General features: G+C 43.7%; 1 protein-coding gene across 2 annotated transcripts in view; it reads right to left on the bottom strand.

Annotated features, from left to right (window-relative positions):
• MRPL1 (mitochondrial ribosomal protein L1) overlaps positions 1-19,800 on the bottom strand; it is a 79,148-nt gene that overhangs the window by 41,429 nt on the left and 17,919 nt on the right. For both annotated transcript variants that reach the window (XM_077476086.1, XM_077476088.1), the window contains exon 6: positions 15,824-15,935. In XM_077476086.1, the coding sequence (XP_077332212.1) occupies positions 15,824-15,935 (112 nt within the window). The remainder of the gene's footprint in view (positions 1-15,823; positions 15,936-19,800) is intronic.

Raw genomic sequence — 19,800 nt, 5'->3', positions numbered from 1 at the left:
ACCTAAAATGAAACTAACGCTAAACCTACTCGCAAGCCACATTCAAAACCTAATTTATCTAGCCCTGTAAAGAAGAAATCAATGCATTTCCTGTCTTGCAACTGCTCCTGTCTGGTCCCATGCATAACTGTCAGTGGCGGCGTCAGTGTGTAGGCATGTGCAGGAGAGGCAGCTGACAAGAGAAGCCTCATAGTAACTCTATGGGTGACAGCACTTCCTAGGTATTTCCCAGCCATTGTCAATTTTCTCCTGCACACAGCATCTGTCGCTGGAGACAGGATCTGCTTCAGAAATAGCGGATATAGCAATTTTTTCTTTACAGGGTTAGATTTTTTTTTTTTTAAATGCTTGTAGAGAAAAAAAAACAAACAAGGTACAATGTACCACACAGATGTACATGTGTAAGTGATAAAAATACAGCATGTAGTTACATTCACTGGTACAAGCATAGAATCCACCCAAAGGTTTACGAGATATTCACACTTCATGCAGACGGCTATGTCACCGGCGCATGCATTCTGAAGGGACAGTATACCCATGCCGTTCCCTTCAGAGCTCTGTGCTGTGGTCCGTGACTCCCATACACGGGAGCGACATCATCGCAGGATGGCTAGATGGCCAGAGGGCGCAAATCCAGAAGGAAGACCGGGTGAAGACGGAAGAGTCTGTCAGAGCTCACAGTGTGGTGGTGCAGGGCTCTGTTCTAAGATAAGTATTTCATAATGGGCTAGTATGCAATGTATACTGACCCATTATGCCTTTACTTTTCAGGGTTCTTAAAAAAAAAAAGAAACTTTGGTGTGGTTTACTTCCTCTTTAAAGGAGGGAACATCCTCAACATGAACAGTGCGATTCTTGTTGAGAACAGAAATGGCAGGATCCACTACCTGGACAGACCAATTTTTTATAAATTCCTTTTCCATAGGTTATAACTCCACAAAAAAGTATTGGAGGGACAAATAGGCTGAAGCGATTCTGGCCACATCAATAAGTGAGCTCAGAGTAGAAAGCATATGGAATGAAGCCTTACCCTGTTCATAAAATGCAGGAGGGGAAATTTCCTCGGCAGTATCCTCTTCTGCAGCCACCTCACCCTCCTCCATATCTTCCTCAAAGAGGTGAAGGTTCAGGGTCATACTCCTGGATAGATTCAAGTGGTGAAGAGGAGCACTTTTGGGCCTTTTTCCCAAAGAAACAGACATAGTAGCAGGTAAATCTTCCTTAGTCAGGTTGGGCTATCTGTTGTGTCTCTGAGGGGGGGATCTAGAATTGGGAGGAAGGATGCTGTGTCAATATAAGACCTTGTCATGGTGCAGCAGAACAGCTATCTCTCTAAGAGTTCTGCTGGTTTTTTTTCAGTGCCGTCTGTCATTGCTATTAGGCCTTTTTTCCTCCACTCCTCTGCGCCTTGTGTCTGCCATTGCTAATGAGAAAATTACCTGTGGGGTACTCCTGAAGCAAGTGTGGAATGAGAGTGTTTTAGCGTGTACAGGAAAGGAGCCACGATAACCCAGGTGCTGGCCAATATCCTGTGGCTCCGTCTCTGGAACAGCAGAGAGACCAGTAGTCATGCGTCTTGCATTTTTGGTGAAAATGGTGGGCTGAAATGGAACATAGGATCCAGTGACCAAAGAAAACGCTACAGGCCAGCCCCAATGCTGTGGAGTCTGGGGACAATTCCAAACATGTACACCAAGGGTAGCAGATCTCAAAACTGCTAATGAGCCCCGAGACAATAAGCAGTTGAATTTAATAGAAGTGTCAGTCAGTAGTGATGAAAAAAAAAAAAAAATTGGATTTTTGTACTCACCGTAAAATCCTTTTCTCTAAACTTCACTGATGGACACAGCAGCTCTTCTTGACCTGAGGTTATCCCCTTTAGGAGAGGACTAGGCAGAAAGTGTTAAAAACAGCAACACTTGCATAGTACCGCCCAGAGGGCAGTCCTACTGGCTATAACCCCTCACACTGCATCCAGCAGCTCAGTTCATCAAATGCAGTACAAACAGAAATAGGAGGGGTGGGTGCTGTGTCCGTCAATGAACTTGAACAATGAAAAGGATTTTACGGTGAGTACAAAAATCCTATTTTCTCTATCGTTCATTGACGGACACAGCAGCTCTTCTTGACCTTAGGGACGTCCGCAAGCAGTGTCAAAGAAATGAGGGAAGGGAACAGCAAACAACAATATCTCCACCCATCACAACCAGAGCTCCTCAACGGAGGAGTTGCAACCTTAAACAGCCGCCTGCAAAACCTTGCGGCCGAAGCAAGCATCCGAAGATGCGCTCACATCAACCTTGTAAAATTCAGTGAAAGTGTGAACAGAAGACCAGATCATCGCTGGGAAACAGACGCTTGATGTCGGAAAGCCCAAGAGGCACCTATTGCCCTGGTAGAATATGCCGTGACAGGAAAGGGGGGGGCGCACATCCCCTTATGGCATAAGCCTGAACTACAATCTGTCTGATCCGAGAGATGGTGGCCGATGAGACCGCCAGTCCTTTCTGTGGACCAGCCACTGATACAAACAGTGAGTCCGACCTCCGAAAAGGAGCCGTAGCAGACATACACACCTGCAAAGCCCAGACCATGTATAAGGAATGCAAAGCCACCTCTTTGGGGTGTGGTGGCCGAGGACATAATGACGGAAGCACAATGTCCTCATTTAGATGAAAGGCCGAAAAAACAAACCTTTGGCAGAAACGAAGGCTGCGGATGCAGCACCGCTTTATCCTTGTGGAGGATCAAGTAGGGAGAGTTGCAAGACAAGGACACCAACTCAGAAACCCTCTTTGCAGATGTAATGGCCACTATAAAGACTACTTTCTGAGAGAGCGTCAATAAGGGAATCTCCCTAATGTTTTCAAACTGCGGTTTCTGAAGCACCAAGGGCACCAGATTAAAATCCCAAGAAGGTAGCAGTGGTCGAACCGGAGGGGCCACATGTCGAACCCCCTGAACAAACGTACTCACCAATGAATGAGTCACCAAGGGACGCTGAAAAAACACAGCCAAAGCTTATACCTGCCCCTTGATGGTGCTTAATGTAAGTTTCTGATCCCTCTTCACAGCAAAAACAGCAGGATCCTGGAAACTTTATATGTACATGGACGCCACCCCATCCCCTCACACATGGAGATGTAGGTCTTCCACCTACGATGATAAATCTTCCAAGAAGATGACTTACGTGCATTCAACATAGTGGATATTACCGAATCCGACAGACCTCGCGCCCCTTAGCACCAGGCTTTCAACAGCCATGCTGTTAAAGCCAGTGACGATAAAGCAGGATGAAGTATTGGACCTTGCGACAGAAGGTCCTCTCGCATCGGCAGTCACCAAGGAACATCCGCCACCATTCCTACTATGACGGCGTACCACAGACACAGAGGCCAATCTGGGGCTTTTAGGGTTACCGGAATTCCCTCGGCCTCCACTCTGCGAAGCAGAAGTTTAAGTGGGGGAATAGCATAAATCAGTCGATAATGCCCCCATGGAGCCACCAACGCGTCTGCTGTGTCTGCCCAGGAATCCTTTGACCCGGCCACAAACCTCTGTAACTACCGATTGAGTCAAGAAGCCAGGAGATCCACATGTGGTGTGCCCCACCTAAGGCAAAGGAGCCGAAATACATCCTGATGTAGTGACCATCATCTGACAACTTAGGTAGTCCGCTTGCCAGTTTTCTACACCTGGAATGTACACAGCCGACAAAGCTGGCACGCGCCGCTCTGCCCACCTCAGGATGTGAGTGACCTCCAGTGCTGCAACCAAGCTCCTTGTTCCTCCTTGGCGGTTGACATACGCCACCGCCGTGGCATTGTCCGACTGGATCCTGACCGGACGCCCCTGCAGCCTCTGTGACCACGTGGAGAGGCACCGCCTGATTGCCCAAAGTTCCAGCACGTTGATCGGCAGGCGGGATTCTTCCTGGGTCCACTGACCCTGGGCTGACTTTACGCACCAAACTCCTCCCCAAGCGGTCAGGCTGGAGTCCGTTGTGATTACCGTCCAATGAAGAGGAAGGGATGACTTCCCGAACCGAAGAGCCGGCGACTTCAGCCACCAGAGCAGGGAGTCCCTGAATTTGACAATCCAGGGATAATGGAGATTTGTCCTATCTTGACAGGATCTCCTTTTGCAAGACTCGAGTGTGGAATTGAGCATACGGTACCGCCTTGAAAGTGGCTACCATGAGAGCCAGGACTCGCATGCAAAAATGCAGCAATGACCACCTGTGGGACACCAATAACTTCACTGCAGCTTGTCTGAAGGAAGAAAGACTCTCGCTTCCAAGGAGTCCAAAAGCAGGCCCAGGTACTCTAGGTGTTGAGTCGGCTCCAACACAGACTTCTGTAGGTTCAGTACCCAACCAAACTCCTGAAGAGTTTGCATGGTAATTACTACATCCTCCCTTAATTCTGAGGCAGAAGCTGCCCTCAGAAGGAAGTCGTCCAAGTAACCCAGGATTGTGATCCCTTGCTGCCTTAGCAAAGCCAAAATTGGGGCTAGCACCTTGGTGAAGACCCTCAGTGCCGACGCAAGGCCAAAAGGGAGAGCTACAAATTGGTAGTGCTCGCCCCCGACCACAAGTCGCAGAAACTTCTGATGCTTGATGCATATGGGGACATGCAAGTATGTGTCCTTGATGTCCAGGGATGCCAGAAAATACCCCTGATGGAGTGCAGCGACCAATGAGCGAACGGATTCCATCCTGAACCTTTGCATTTTCACAAAGCTGTTGAGGGCCTTGAGGTCCAAGACCGGACGGACCCCTTCCTTCTTTGGGACTGCAAAGAGATTGGAGTAGAATCCCTGAAACCTTTCCAGCGTCGGTACAGGTACTATCACCCTGCGCAGCAGCAGGTTCTGTACTGCCCCAAACAGGGCCCCCTGACAAGCCGGAAGAAGATGAAGGTTGGAGGGAAAAAACAGGATTTTTAAAACAGCTTACCTGTAAAATCCTTTTCTTGGATGTACATCGGGGGACACAGAGGTCCCTCCCTTCTTGGTATACACTTGTATTGCTTGGCTACAAAACTGAGGGCTCCCAGTAGTGGGAGGGGTTATATAGGGGAGTACACATCTTGCCTTAGGGGCGTGCCAGTGTCCATCACCTGTTAGTGGCCCATATAAACCCACATAGTAACTACTATGGCTCTGTGTCCCCTGATGTACATCAAAGAAAAGGATTTTACAGGTAAGCTTTCTTTTCTTACATCAGGGGACACAGAGCCACTATGTGGGATGTCCCATAGCAATGGCAACTAAAAGGAAGAGAGACAACAAAAAAAGGAGGCCAGAAGACGCATACTGCAGCCTGCAGTACACTGCGCCCAAACTTTTAACATCGATTTGATAAAATCTGATAAATGTATGAACTGAAGACCAAGTTGCGGCCTTACAGATCTGAGCCATAGAGGCCTGATGATGCACTGCCCAAGAGGCACTAATTGCCCTGGTTGAGTGTGCTCTAACATGAAAAGGAGGAATTTTCTTCTTTAAAACCATAAGCCTGAATAATGACTTGATGGATCCACTTGGAAATAGTGGAATTTGACGTTGCCTGTCCTCTTTTTGGACCATCTGGCAGTACAAATAAAACATGTGTTTTACGAACCTGAGTGGTTGCCTTTAAATACACTCTGACCACTCTCACTACATCAAGGGAATGTAGTACCTTCTCTTCCCTAGATCGAGGCTCTGGGAAGAAAGAAGGAAGAACAATATCTTGGTTTAAGTGAAAGCTTGTCACCAACTTTGGTAGGAATTCAGGATGAGGACGTAACACCACTTTATCCTTATGCAAGACAGAGCCACTAGCTCTGATACTCTTCTAGAAGAAGAAATGGCAACCAGAAAGACTATCTTTCTAGTCAAAAGAACCAAGGGAATTTCATGTAAAGGTTCAAAAGGCTGTTTCTGCACAGCCGATAAGACCAAGTTTAAATCCCAAGGAATTAGAGATGCCTTGATAGGGGGGATTGATCTGGGTTACCCCCTGAACAAAGCTACGCACTAAAGAGTGAGAAGCCAGAGGCCGTTGAAAAAATATTGACAAGGCCGAGATCTGGCCCTTGATAGTACTCAAGGCCAGCTTCATTTCTAATCCCATTTGCAGGAAATCAAGGATCCTACCTATGACATATTTCCTGGGATGCCAAGACTCTATAGTAAATGATTCATGAAGCCTCTTCCTGGCATTAAATCAAGGTAGATACTGCCGAAGGAGACAACCCACGATCCTTTAGAATGCGGATCTCACTAGCTAAGTTAAATTTAGCGTCTGAATGGTAGGATGGAATACCAGATATTGTGCGAGAAGGTATGGCCATAATGGTCAAGGGACTCCTACTGCCATCTTTATGATCTCGGCAAACCAGGATCTCCTGGGCAACGCTGGGACCACCAGAATAACTTCCTTTTGTTCCTGCTTGATCCTGCGAAGAAGACATGGAAGTAGCAGAACTGGAGGAAATGCATAGATCAGAGAAAACTGAACCCATGGGAAGACTAATGCATCTGTTCCGTAAGCTAGCGGATCCCTTGTTCGACACAAAGTTGTCGACCTTCTTGTTGAGTCTTGATGTGAACAGGTCCATGTCTGGAGTACCCCACCTCTGACACATTGCTAGGAAGATGTTGGGGCGAAGAGACCATTCCCCCGGAAATAATTGTTGGCGACTCAAGTAGTCCACCTGCCAATTTTCTATTCCTGGAATGAGTATTGCCGATAGGCAAGGGGTGTTGTGTTCTGCCCAAGTCAGAACATGATTCACTTCTTTTTGGGCTGCATGACTCCTCATGCCCCCCTGGTGATTGATGTAAGCCACAGCCGTGGCATTGTCGGACTGAATCCTGACAGGACAATCCCTCAATCTGACCGTCCAGGACTTGAGAGCCAGATGAACTGCCCAAATGTCCAAAAATGTTGATAGGCAAGGTCCTTTCCAACTTGGACCATCTCCCCTGGACAGAATCCTCTTCCAAGTCTGCTCCTCAGCCTAGAAGGCTGGCATCAGTTGTCACCACTTTCTAGGGGACTGGTAGAAACGATTTCACCTTTTGGAGGTTGCTGGAAACCAACCACCAATTTAGGCTCTGGCGCACGTCGGGGGCCAGGCAAATTGGAAAATCTAAGGCCTGAACCTTTTTGTTCCATTTTTCCCAACAATCTCATGCACAACCAAATGGAAGGCTTTTTCTTTGCTTTGATGAGTTGAATTAGCTCGATAATGGAACTGATTCTTGTCTGGGGTAGAAATACCTTTTTCTGTATGGTATCTATGAGCAGATCCAAGTATTGTAATGTTCTTGATGGTTTTAAGGAGGCTTTTTCTAGGTTGAGAATCCAGCCTAGAGATTCCAGGTAGTTTACAGCTGTGAGCAGACTGTAGTTTAGACCTGAGACTGAATGATTAAAAGCAGATCATCTAAATAGGCTAGGACCTTTATGCCTTGAGCCCTTAATCTGGCTAGAGGAGGTGCCAGAATTTTTGAGAACACCAGTGGTGCTGTGGCTAGACCGAACGGCAGGGCCACAAACTGAAAATTATGATTTTCTATTTCGAAGCGCAGAAATTTCTGGTGAGTTGGGAATATTGGCACGTGGAGATATGCATCTTTGATATCGATAGAAGTCAAAAACTCCCCTCCTTGGGAGGATGGCAACAACTGACCGGATTGACTCCATGCGAAAGGATCGGATGTCCAAGTGCCGATTCAGATCTTTGAGATCTAGAATAGGTTTTACTTCTCCGTTTGGTTTTGGAACCGTAAAAAGGTTTGAAGAAAAACCTGTGCCCTGTTCCTCTAAGGGAACCTCTGATATCACTGACTGGGATAATAGATGATCCAGCGCTAGGAGAGCCTTCTTTTTCTCTGAGTCCTTTTGACCTTAGAAACTGAGGAGATGGAAAATCTCAGAACTCTAGGTTTGTAACCCATAGAAACAGCAGAAGCCATCCATCTGTCTCGATATTATTCCTGCCAGATCCTTGAGAATTGCAGGAGCCTTCCCCACACCCGAGCGAGCGTGGGCACCCCTTTATAAGGAGGCTTTAGCATTCTGTTTTGTGGGCTTTCTGCCCCAAGATCTCTTCTGACCTTGGTGCTGCCCTTAGGCTTTTCCCCTTGAACCTGACAGTTGAGGCCGTCAAGACTGCCTAGAGGCTGATGCCCCTGGCACAGGAGAGGAAGCACGCTTAAAGGAGAAATGTTTGAATTTCTTCTTTACTGGTAAAAGAGCTTTTTCCATTAGAGACCTTTTGTAGGTATTTATCCAAATCATTTCCAAATAGCCATTCAGCATGAAAAAGGAAACTGGCTAAGAGCTTTTTACATGGTGCTTCGGCTGACCAACTTTTCAGCCATAGAACTCTACGAGAATGCACTAGTCCAAGCATAAGCCGTGAGATTTGAATGATAGAATCTCTCATAGCATCTACTGTGAAACACAGTGCGTCTGATAAACCAGCTCATTGTTGGGCCTGTTCCTTAATGGACTGGGATACGCCAACTGCGGCAAGAACCGGCTGCGCTAATGAACTTGCTAAAGCCATATGGCTTTTAGAAAGAATCTCCAACTTTTTATCTGTTGGATCCTTTAACATTAGCGTATTCTCCACTGGACATGTGAGATTCTTATTCACTGAGGCAATCGCAGGATCGATCGCTGGAACCCCCAATTTCTTATAGAAGTCCTATTCCATAGGATAAAGTGTGGAGAATCTCTTAGGAGGATAATATTGTTTATCCGGATGTTCCCATTCAGCATACATAAGCTTCCTTAGCCATGCATGAAAAGGAAAGGCATCCCCAGATGGAGGTTTTAATGATCCCAAATTAGAGGTGGGTTCATCAAGAGCCTGCACTGCAGGGAGCAAAGAGGTTGAACAAACCAATTTAGTAAGAGAGTGCACAAGAAACCTGTCTTGTGATGTTACTCAAGAGGATAAACCAGTATCTTCCAAATCTTTGGTAATATCTACCTGATCCCCAGCCTCCTGAACCTCCAAAAGAGGGTCTTGAGCACTAGATGGGGGATCTGCTACGTTTGACCCCACTATGGAAGAATAAAATAGCATCAATCTTCTTTTCCAAACCAGCAATGGTAGAAGACAAGACCCTGACATACTCAGTGGCTGAAGTGTCTTTTGCGCAACTGCAACTACAGATTCCCCTGATGGCTCAATCTGACCGGCCACATCACTCTCAGAGGAGGATGACATTCTTTTCAAAATGATTTTAGTTTGTTGTGTAACCATTGACCCTTTAGAACCCTTAGAGGAGTTCCTGGTCCCTTTGCCACTCATTGCTTTAAAGCACAAAGCAGAGGCACTACCAGAAAAAGAATGTACACGGCTAGGCTATAGTCCAGCGCAATAGCTGCTATTAAGCCTAGCCTGTAACAGTACAATGTGTCAAAAGGAAAATGCCTGTGTCACCAAACCTGATCCAGCCAACCTCCTGCTCTGTCCCTCCACAGCTAGGCAGCAGCTACACACACAGCGCTTAAATCACTTCCTGCATGTGTGGACGGCGTCTTATGCCGTAAGCCACTCCCCATGTGAAATATGCCCCTCCAAAGGAAAGTGTTTTTTTTTTTACAAAAGGGAAACCAAGAAAATGGCCGAACTACTAGAAAATGCCTGAAAGGCAAAATAAACTGGCTGTGGCCCCAGGAAAATGGCAGTGGAGCACGCAACGGGCTCCCCACATGTCTCACACAGCACAAACACCAGAAACAGGGGACGAGTGGACCCCCAACACCAAGCACAGCCCTGTGCCAGGACCCAGAGCCCCCTGGAGGTATGTGCACCGCACCCCCATGTGCCCAGTCAAACAGCGGCCCACAGCATGGGGAGGAGGGAAGGGACAGGGAGAGAGGGAAGGGAGAGAGACCCCCTAGTCGACCTCTCCGGGAATGTCCAGCTGCTCCATCCTGCCGATACAGGTGGAACCATACTTACCCCTCCTGCAGGGACTGCTGGACGCATTCCACAGACAGACCCACCACCCGAGCAGTACAGTGTGGCTGTCGACCACGGCACACTGTGACACAGACAGCAGTAGCCTGGTCATATGTGTGCCTTGGAACATATAGTTCACTGGCCGCCCCTGGATTAGACGGGGCATGTCGTGGCCGACCCAGCGCGTAGCTAGGGCCTGCTCACACTCGATGGCCATGCTAGGGAGACAACAAGGATCTATATTATCCAGCCTGTCACCCAGCCCGGCTGTTGATTGTAAATCACAGGAATCAAAAATGCAGAAAAAAAATTCCCAGGACCAATGGTCCAACCAGGAGCCATGTCCTTCTACACTAGGCAGAAAAAACTGAGCTGCTGGATGCAGTGTGAGGGGTTATAGCCAGTAGGACCGCCCCCTGGGCAGTACTGTGTAAGTGTTGCTGTTTTTAATACTTTCTGTCTAGTCCTCTCCTGAAGGGGCGATATAACCTAAGGTCAAGAAGAGCTGCTGTGTCTGTCAATGAACGATAGAGAAAGAATGGTTTACAAATCTAAGGACACTAACAAAAAAAAAAACTGTTCCATGGCATGGGTAGGGTTATATGTGGGTGCACTAGGGGCATGCCCAGTAAACTTTTTGCCAGTGTCCAATCAACTGAAGGTAGTGGCATGAAAACCATGATCTTTGACTTGTTGTCCTGCACAATATGTTCAAAATAGTTTGTTTTTACCCTGCTGTGTATAGCATTTTTACTATCTGTATGCAGTTGTTGCTGTACAAAAATGTAATAAAAAAGGATTTCCAGATCTTAATACAACAACCAGAAAAAAAAACAGATACAATATTCAGCGCTGATCTATATACACAAGAAATAAAAAGGACTGCAAGCAGACACTCAAGGTAAATTCATTCAATCCCTCAGATAAGTAAAAGACATAAACAGTGCGGCGCAATATATTAAATGTCCATGTTCAATAGGAGACAATCCAAAATAGTGCAAGTGGATAGACAAACGCAGATTGATAGGTCTGATATTCAGTGATCCCTCCGCCACATAAATAGATGGCCTCTCACCTCCAACATTCGACCTGACACAGGTCACTATGCGGTAAATAAATGGTTAAACCCACAGGTCCTCATTTCCCAACAGTATCGAAAATTGGAATCCATAAAAGTTTTGATGTCGCATGTAAAAAGAGAATATACAATCTAATGCTTTCGGTGTTGCATATTTATTAATTTAAAAACAGTGAAAATGCACTTACATATTATCACACTCAGATCCGAGTGCTGGCATACAGATAAACGTATGTTTGTCAAACCAACATTTCGTCCATAGGCAATAACATTAAAATACATTTAGATACATTCAGATGATTTTTTATTTTTTTTCTTCCTCTATATACTGTATTTTTATATATATATTTTTTATACATATATCTGACTGTAACCAAATGTATTTTAATGTTATTGTCTACCAGTGGGATGGTTGCGGATTGACGTCTTTATTTTTAATTATATTTTCATTTTTAGTAACTAGAGTGCCCCTTTAATGTGAGATGTTTTTTGTCTCCTGTAGTTTCCATCTGTGCTTGTTTTATTTCCTCTCTTGGTATTAGTTTAAGGTACGAGGAATTTCTGTTCCCTGTAATTAACGTAATACAAATTGCGCCGATGGACTAATATAGGGCACTGTAATGATATTGATTTTATTTTACCCTTGTCATTAGTGTATAACAGGAACTCTGTGCCTTTTATGTGTAAACAGCGGTGATTTGTCCACGGTTTTCCGGTTCACAGATAGGCCGATTGTGGGTTGCTATGGTTATTTATATACAACAGCGGGCCATCTGCGTACACCTGCCCTGAGCTGAGGAAGTCCTACCTATGGACTTAACGTGTACGGGGGTCAGGTGTTACGCATGAAGTCACCCGCGGCCATCGCATTGGTTTGACAAACGTACGTTTATCTGTATGCCGTCACTTGGATCTGAGTGCGATAATATGTAAGTGCATTTTCACTGGTTTGAAATTAATAAATATGCAACACAGAGAGGATTAGATTGTATATTCTCTTTTTATATACAACATCAAGACTTTTATGGATTCCAATTTCGATACTGTTGGAAAATGAGGACCTGGGGGTTTAACCATTTATTTACCGCATAGTGACCTGTGTCAGGTCGATTGTTGGAGGTGAGAGGCCATCTATGTATGTGGTGGAGGATCACTGAATATCAGACCTATCAATCTGCGTTTGTCTATCCACTTGCACTATTTCGGATTGTCTCCTATTGAACATGGACATTTAATATAGTGTGCAGCACTGTTTATATGTCTTTTACTTAATACAACAACAAAACCACAGCAAACATTGCTTGCTTTGAGGCTCATTTTGCCCAACTGAAATTTCAGACGCAAGCTTCATTTTCTTTAAAGAGGGACTGCAGTCTGCTCACATAATTTGTAATAAAAATATCTTTGCCATTCTAAAGCTTGCTTCCAATCACTTTGCATATTATTTTATATATACAGTGATTCTGTACTTGCCAAATATGCTGCAGAAATCTCCCTACACTAAGTCTAGTTGCATTCATTTTCATTGTGGAGAGCTGAAGCTGCTGCCTGTTCACTTCCTTGATTTACACAGAAACAGAGGCACACCTCCAGGTATGCAGCTCTCATTGGCCCTCTTATGACAAATCCCCCCTCCCTTCCTGGCAAACACTCATGAGAGAGAGCTATGCACGATGTCATAAGCCTAGGCTTTTTACCAGACAAGAAACAGGAAGTGGGCTGTATAAGGTATTTACTGGCAAAAAATAAATGTTTTACTATTCAATGTTAAAAACAACAAGGGCAGAAGATTTAATAGATAGAAAGATGAAAAAAATGACTGACGTTCCGCTTTAAGGTAGCAGTGTGGTTGGTTCAGTTTGTGCTGAATGGGTGTTGCCCCTGAAACATGATGGCTGTTTTACAAGACTTTTTTTTAACCAATTATTATCTTGGGATTCTCTTATCCAATTTTGGGTTAGCTATTCTTTCTGCATTTTTATCTTCATCATTGGGCGGCACAGTGGTGTAGTGGTTAGCACTCTCACCTAGCAGTAAAATTGGTCACTGGTTCAAATCCCAACCATGTTCTCCCTGTGCCTGCGTGGGTTTCCTCTGGGTACTCCAGTTTCCTCCCACACTTCAAAGACATGCAGGTAGGTTAATTGGCTTCTGTCCAAAATTGGCCCTAGTATATTAATGGGGACCTTGGATTGTGGCCTCCTTGAGGGTAGAGACTGATGTGAGTGTGCAATGTACAGGGATAGGGACAATTGTAGACACTCACTCAGGTTGAACTGGATGGACTGGTGTCTTTATTCAACCTTACTAACTATGGAACTATAACCACAATGCCCCCCTGCTAGTTCCATGGTGTGGCACTAGAAAAGACTTGCACAGATGTTCAGTATGTGTGCCAGAAGACTGTACAGTGTCACATACATTTCCAGTCTTGGTGACAACACCACTATGCCTCTGCATTTTTTTTTGACCTTCCCCTGACTTTGTCAGTGGTTCTAACCACCATGTCAACTCACAATCCGTTACCCTCAGATGTTCTTTACTTACATGATGCAGCCAATTATTTGCATTTAGAACCCTATGCCTCCGCTAATTCCACATGTGAAAGCATCTAGCATTCTGACTCAAGTAGCTCACTGACCAGTGGTTGCTAATCCTCTGGCAGCACTGTTAGCCTCTGGCTATCAATTGGAGTCAGTCATCTTCTATCAAAGATTCCTGAAATTTAGTTAATTTATTATTGATGGCACTGGTCCGTTTTTCTCATTTCACCAGCCTTTTTCATTATTCATAATATTAGTCTTTGTTCCAGTCAGCTACAAGGCACGGCAATGCTAAACCATTTCTCTAGGTCATTTTAGAGAGAATCTTTACTGCTCTAATGCTTCGATTTCTTAGAAAGCATTTTGTCATGTTATGCCCTCTAGGGACATTACCAAATCAAAGCCTTGTAAATCCACTTTAGCTATTGCTCACAGCCATGCCCATTCTGGCTGTTATGCTAATCTTGCTGAAGGTCACCCTGGCTATTTACTTTCCACCCACTCCACAAATTCCAAGATAAATCTTACATCGGGTAGTCGTCCTACAGCTACTTCCAGCAACTGCTACCTGAAATTCTCTGTATCATCACCTGAGGTAAAATGGTCTCTAATGTTTTCAAACTCTACCCAAGAGCAGAACACTACCTGATAAGCAAAATTACAATACAGAGGAAAAAATATTGGACCCCACCAAGCAGAAAAACTAGCAAAGGCATAACAATTTTACCTTAAAGCGGAACTTCAGTAATTTTTTCATCTTTCCATCTATTAATTTGACAAAACAAACTCCCAGTTAACCACTATTCTAATCCTCACTCTATCACTCATTACTCATCCCAACCAGTTCACCTCCTATCTACACCATATTCATGTTCACATAATACTTAATTTTATCATTTGAATTTCTATTTTAATTCTTTTCTCACTTTGCCCCTACTTCAGTTTATTCACTCATCACATCTTACTATTATCACACCTGGAGGGCCCGGGGCCGTTGCCTGTGGTGGGTGCCGTCTCTGGGCGCGCTCTCTCGGCTCCCGTTATTTATGCTTTCGGCTGGCCGTTCAGTCTTGACATCATGCTGCCCTGTGCATGCACATTTGTAAGTTTGCTTGTCTTATATGGGTATCCTGGGGGTTTTTTACCAATACTCCTTCTACCTTGACTTGGCACACTTACATAAATCATTTTTCTATTGCAGATAATTCACATATCTGCTCCTGAAGAGCGGTTTAAAGCTGCGAAACGCATCAAGCTACTAGATATCGTGTACAATTTACACATCCATCATGATATGTGTTGACATTATTCTTACCTTGATAGGGACTTTAGGAACTATTGATTGTGCAGATGTTATCTTTTTAACATATATACCTTATTATGAATATTGGTGGACCCCTTTATTTTATTTCATTATCAATATCGAAGACTGCAAACATGTTATTACCAGTCCTTGCTAGTTTAGAAATTGGCACCCTGTTATGGGTGCATTCTTATTTATGTGCAATTCTATGCATGTTAAACATGTTTTTACGCATTATTAACCATTTTTATCTTCCACCACACTGTTCATTTTGTCATCATGAGCTTCATATAAAGTCCCATCCTCCCTGTTTACATTTTGCTGCTTTTTGCTGCATCAGTGTTTGTTTTGTCAAATTGATAGGGATGGAGGCACATGATTTTACCCAGCCATCGCTCCATTTAAAGTCCCCACTTCCCAATTCCCCCTCTTTTTTAATGAGAGCTGCAGAGCTGGAGGTGTGCCTCTCTGTGTAAATCCAGGAGGTTGTGGTTGGGGGGAAGCTTCAAAATGGCAAATATGTTTTTATTACAAAATTATGTGAGCAGACCGCAGTCCCTCTTTAATGCATTCTCTGCATTAAAGTAAAAAAAAAAACCTTCCAGTATCAGCTCCTCTCAGTGTTCCAAGTTGGACCAATCTAACTATACTATATCTTATTAACTACTGCTTTGTAGTGCCCTATCTTAGCAAATACATAAAAGAAAAATAGGAGCTTCACATGACTATACAGTATATTTTATGCTTTTTAAGTGCCATGTCTATCAGATGAGGGAAAAATAGTTGAGTGTACCCTGGCCCCATTTGCACTGAAAGAAAAGGAATTAACAATGACTGCTATTAATATCTGCTATTAACTACTAAGTTAAGCTGCATACAGCCATGCTCTTTACAAGGCTCATATCAGGTTGGTTCATTTCCATACCTCTTTTAGTCTTCGGAAACTTTTTCCTCAGTTTGTTTTTAAGAAGATTTAACTTTGGAAGAATATCAGGTGTTGCTATATAGAAATCCGCTTGCACGTCGTCATTCAGAATCTGAAAATGCAGCATCCTATTAGTTTTGCATTTCATTAAAATTATAAATCTGGATAAAGTTTGAAGAGGCCCTGTCACCAACTTATGCCTTTCAATTTGACCACAGCAGTGAGAAGTGCCAAGTACCAACCAAGTCTAACTTTCCTTCATCAGATTACTTTTAGGCTCACCTACAGACACGGTTTCACTGCTGAAGAAATTGACAATTCCAAGAGTATAGGACCTTTCTGGACCCTTGATGCTCATGCTCTAAAGGTCTCTAGAAATGCTGTCCTTTTCAGTCATTTCTGTCTTTACAGTCCTTTCTGTTCCAAGAAGCGGTGTAGGGAAAGTGCACTTCCATGTTATGCGTCTCTGCATTTGGCAGTGTTGTTATTCAGCAATGCTATTAGCTGAGGTCAAAGGACTGATAAACAACACGGGCAAAAGAAAGCACAATAATGATGCATTTAGCCATGATAGTACTGTGAAGATGCAGGATCACTGTGCCACATCACTTCATTAAAAGAACCATAGCTGCTGGGGCCACTGACATCAGGGACAAGATGGCAGTGCCCAGTAGCAAACAGTGCTAAAGAGTGTCGTGGACACCCTTTCAGTAAGGTTGGCACTTGCTTCTAAAACAGGTACATGAACCTGGCACTGAGGGTGAATTGCCAATACTGGACACCCCTTCCTTAATGCGCACCCTCCCTGGCGACTATGTCTGTGGGGTTGGCAGGGACAAATGGGGAACTCTGAGAGACTAGTTTCCTATTAGGCTCTACTTGCATGTGACTGACAGTGGATACCAGTGGGCATATTACATAGCCAGTATTTAGTCTGATAACGACTTTGTAATCAGCCCACTGCCATCCACTGTCAGTCACAGGTGAAGCCGACCTGATGGGGAATTAGTATCAAAGTTCCTCATCGGGCTTTGCTCCTCATACAGGCACACAGGCCATGGATTTGGGTTGTCGGGTGGGTGGAGCCTGATGAGGAACTATGAGACTAGTTCCCTAACCGGTCTTCCCTGCCTGTGATTAACAGTGGATGGCAGTGTGTAGCTGCAATTGGACTGTCTACTCACTGCTATCCACTGTCAATCACAGACAAGGTGGACCCAATGGGGAACTAAGAAATCCCCATCAAGATCCATCCAATATTAGTTCAGCAGGACCCATATTTCATTGGCTGCTAGGACATTGGTGGCCTTCGTCCTAGCAACCTATTAAGTAACTGTAATACATTCAAACATATTAATAAAGTGATGAACACACACCCCCCCCCCCCCGTATGCCAGATTTGACTTGATCTTAGTTACTGCCAGTATGCTTATTTGAGAACTGGTGGTAATTCTATTAGAATCTGTTACAGCCACAAGGAAAGATTCTAAAAGTGGAGGTATTAAGAACTAGCTGCATCTAGAGCATGTGTCAGTACTGATACCGAAAGGATTTAGAAACGAGGTGCAAGCCATGTTAAAAGACTATACCGGCAGAAAAGTGACGTTATTGCCTTACTGAATTTCCCAGACTGTATTCTATACATAAGTACAGGTATTTGAATAATGTAAAGATGCCAGAGGAATTAAAGTGATTATAAATGCAATTTTTTTTAGTTAAAATAACAAGCATGGTATATTTACCTGTTCTGTGCAACGGCTTTGCACAGAGCAGCCTTCATCCTCTTCTTCTCGGGTCCCCCACAGCGTGCCCCCATAGCAACCTGCTTGCTCTGGGGGCTCGCGTGTGTGCTCCCTCCCAAACTCCACTAACATACAAAGTGTGGCTTGGCCCCACCCCCTCCTCACTGGCTGTGATTGAGAGAAATAGGAGCCAGTGGCTCCTGCTGTTGTCTCTGAGCCAATGAGTAGAAAGAGAGCTAATGCTTTAGTTTACATCACTGGATCGAGATCAGGCTCGGGTAAATATAAGGGAGGGCTGTAGACAGAAGGATTTTTACATGTTATACTTACCTTCACTGTGCAGTTGGTATTGCACAGAGCTGGGGCTGGGCTATTACACTCAGAAGGTTTTCTTATCTTAACCACTTGCCGACTGGCTCACACCAATATACGTCGGCAGAAGGGCACGTACAGGAAAATGAACGTACCTGTACGTTGCCCTTTAAGAAGCGGTTTGCGGGCAGGTGCCCGCCGCGACTTTACGTGAGTGTGATCGCGGGTCCCGCCGACTCAATACCCGCGGGGATACCCGCGATCGTCTCACATAGAGGAAGAATGGGGAAATGCTAATGTAAACAAGCATTTTCCCGTCCTAGCTAGTGACAGGACACTGATCACAGTTCCCTGTAATCGGGAGCGGTGATCAGGTTCCTGTCACACATAGCCCCTCCCCCCACAGAATCACTCTCTAGGACACACTTAACCCCTACAGCACCACCTAGTGGTTAACCCCTTCACTGTCAGTCTCATTTACACAGTATTTAATGTATTTTTAATTGCACTGATCGCTGTATAAATGTGAATGGTCCCAAAATCGCTCCAAAAGTGTCCGATCTGTCCGCCATAATATCGTAGTCACGATAAAAATTGCTGCTCACCACCATTACCAGTAGGAAAAAAAATATTAATAAAAAATGACATAAAGCTATCCCCTATTTTTTTTAGACGCTATAACTTTTGCACAAACCAATCAATAAACGCATTTTTGCCATTTGTTTTTACCAAAAATATGTAGAAGAATATGTATCGACCTAAACTGAGAAAAAAAAAAAAATATTATATGGATATATGGATATATATATATATATATATATATATATATATATATATATATATATATATCTCTATATATAGATTTTGGGGATATTTATTATAGCAAAAAGTAACAAATAATGTGTTTTTTCAAAATTGTCGCTATCTTTTTGTTTATAGAGCAAAAAAAATAAATAAATAAAACGCAGAGGTGATCAAATACCACCAAAAGAAAGCTCTATTTGTGGAAAAAAAAGGACGTCAATTTTGTTTGGGAGCCACGTCGCACGACCGCACAATTGTCAGTTAAAGCGATGCAGTGCCAAATCACAAAAAGTGTTCTGGTCTTTGGACAGCAAAAAGTGGTTAATGCATAGTATGCATTAAGATAAAAAAAAACCTTCTGCAGAGAATGCATTAGGGAAAAAAAAAAAACCTTTCTTTAGAACTACTTTAAGGATCATGCACAAACTGCTGGAGACACATTCTGCTTAAAAGCCCAAAAAGCCTCATGCCTAATATACAAAAATAAATAGTATATTAACAAAAAAGTTATACCTAACTTTAAACAAACAGAACTCTGGGTAAGCATATAAACCTACATTTCGGTCATAAAAACATTTGGTAAAAGGAGTATTTTTAAACTTCAATAATTATTCAAGTATTATGACCTCTAATTTTTCTCTACGATCCCCAACCAGCTAAAATATGTGCGCATGGGCTGAAAAGCAACTTTAAAATGGGATATTTATAAAGCAGTGACTTGATATTCAGCAAACATTCACTGCAGGTAACTCTTACATATGCACTTGTTTTAAATGACAGCGATTGATTTAACCTCAGTAAATGTTCAATGAAAGTCACATGCACCACCTTATAAAATATGTTTGTAAAAGTATGCATTAATATAATCCTGACCTGTCACAATATACAGCAGTGGTTTCAGACCTCCTGGAAATTCCCTTTAAATTTCAACAGTCTGAGCATTTGGCCCTTCTTCTTTAATATGGTAAAGCAGATGAAAATTGTTAAGTATGAGAGGGCAACTGGCATATGATAAAGACGCAGTGTACTTTTTCATAATTGATGTTATTACTCAGTTCAAATAATTGCAGTAGGATCCTGCTAGTAGATCTCAGTTATGCACATATGGCATCATTGATT

Source organism: Lithobates pipiens, unplaced genomic scaffold, assembly GCF_037356315.1.
Source record: "Lithobates pipiens isolate NorthernLeopardFrog02 unplaced genomic scaffold, aLitPip1_a1.2 Scaffold_13, whole genome shotgun sequence".
Lineage (NCBI taxonomy): Eukaryota > Metazoa > Chordata > Amphibia > Anura > Ranidae > Lithobates > Lithobates pipiens.
The sequence above is the reverse complement of the archived record's forward strand: the minus strand, read 5'-3'. Positions and strand labels throughout refer to the sequence as shown.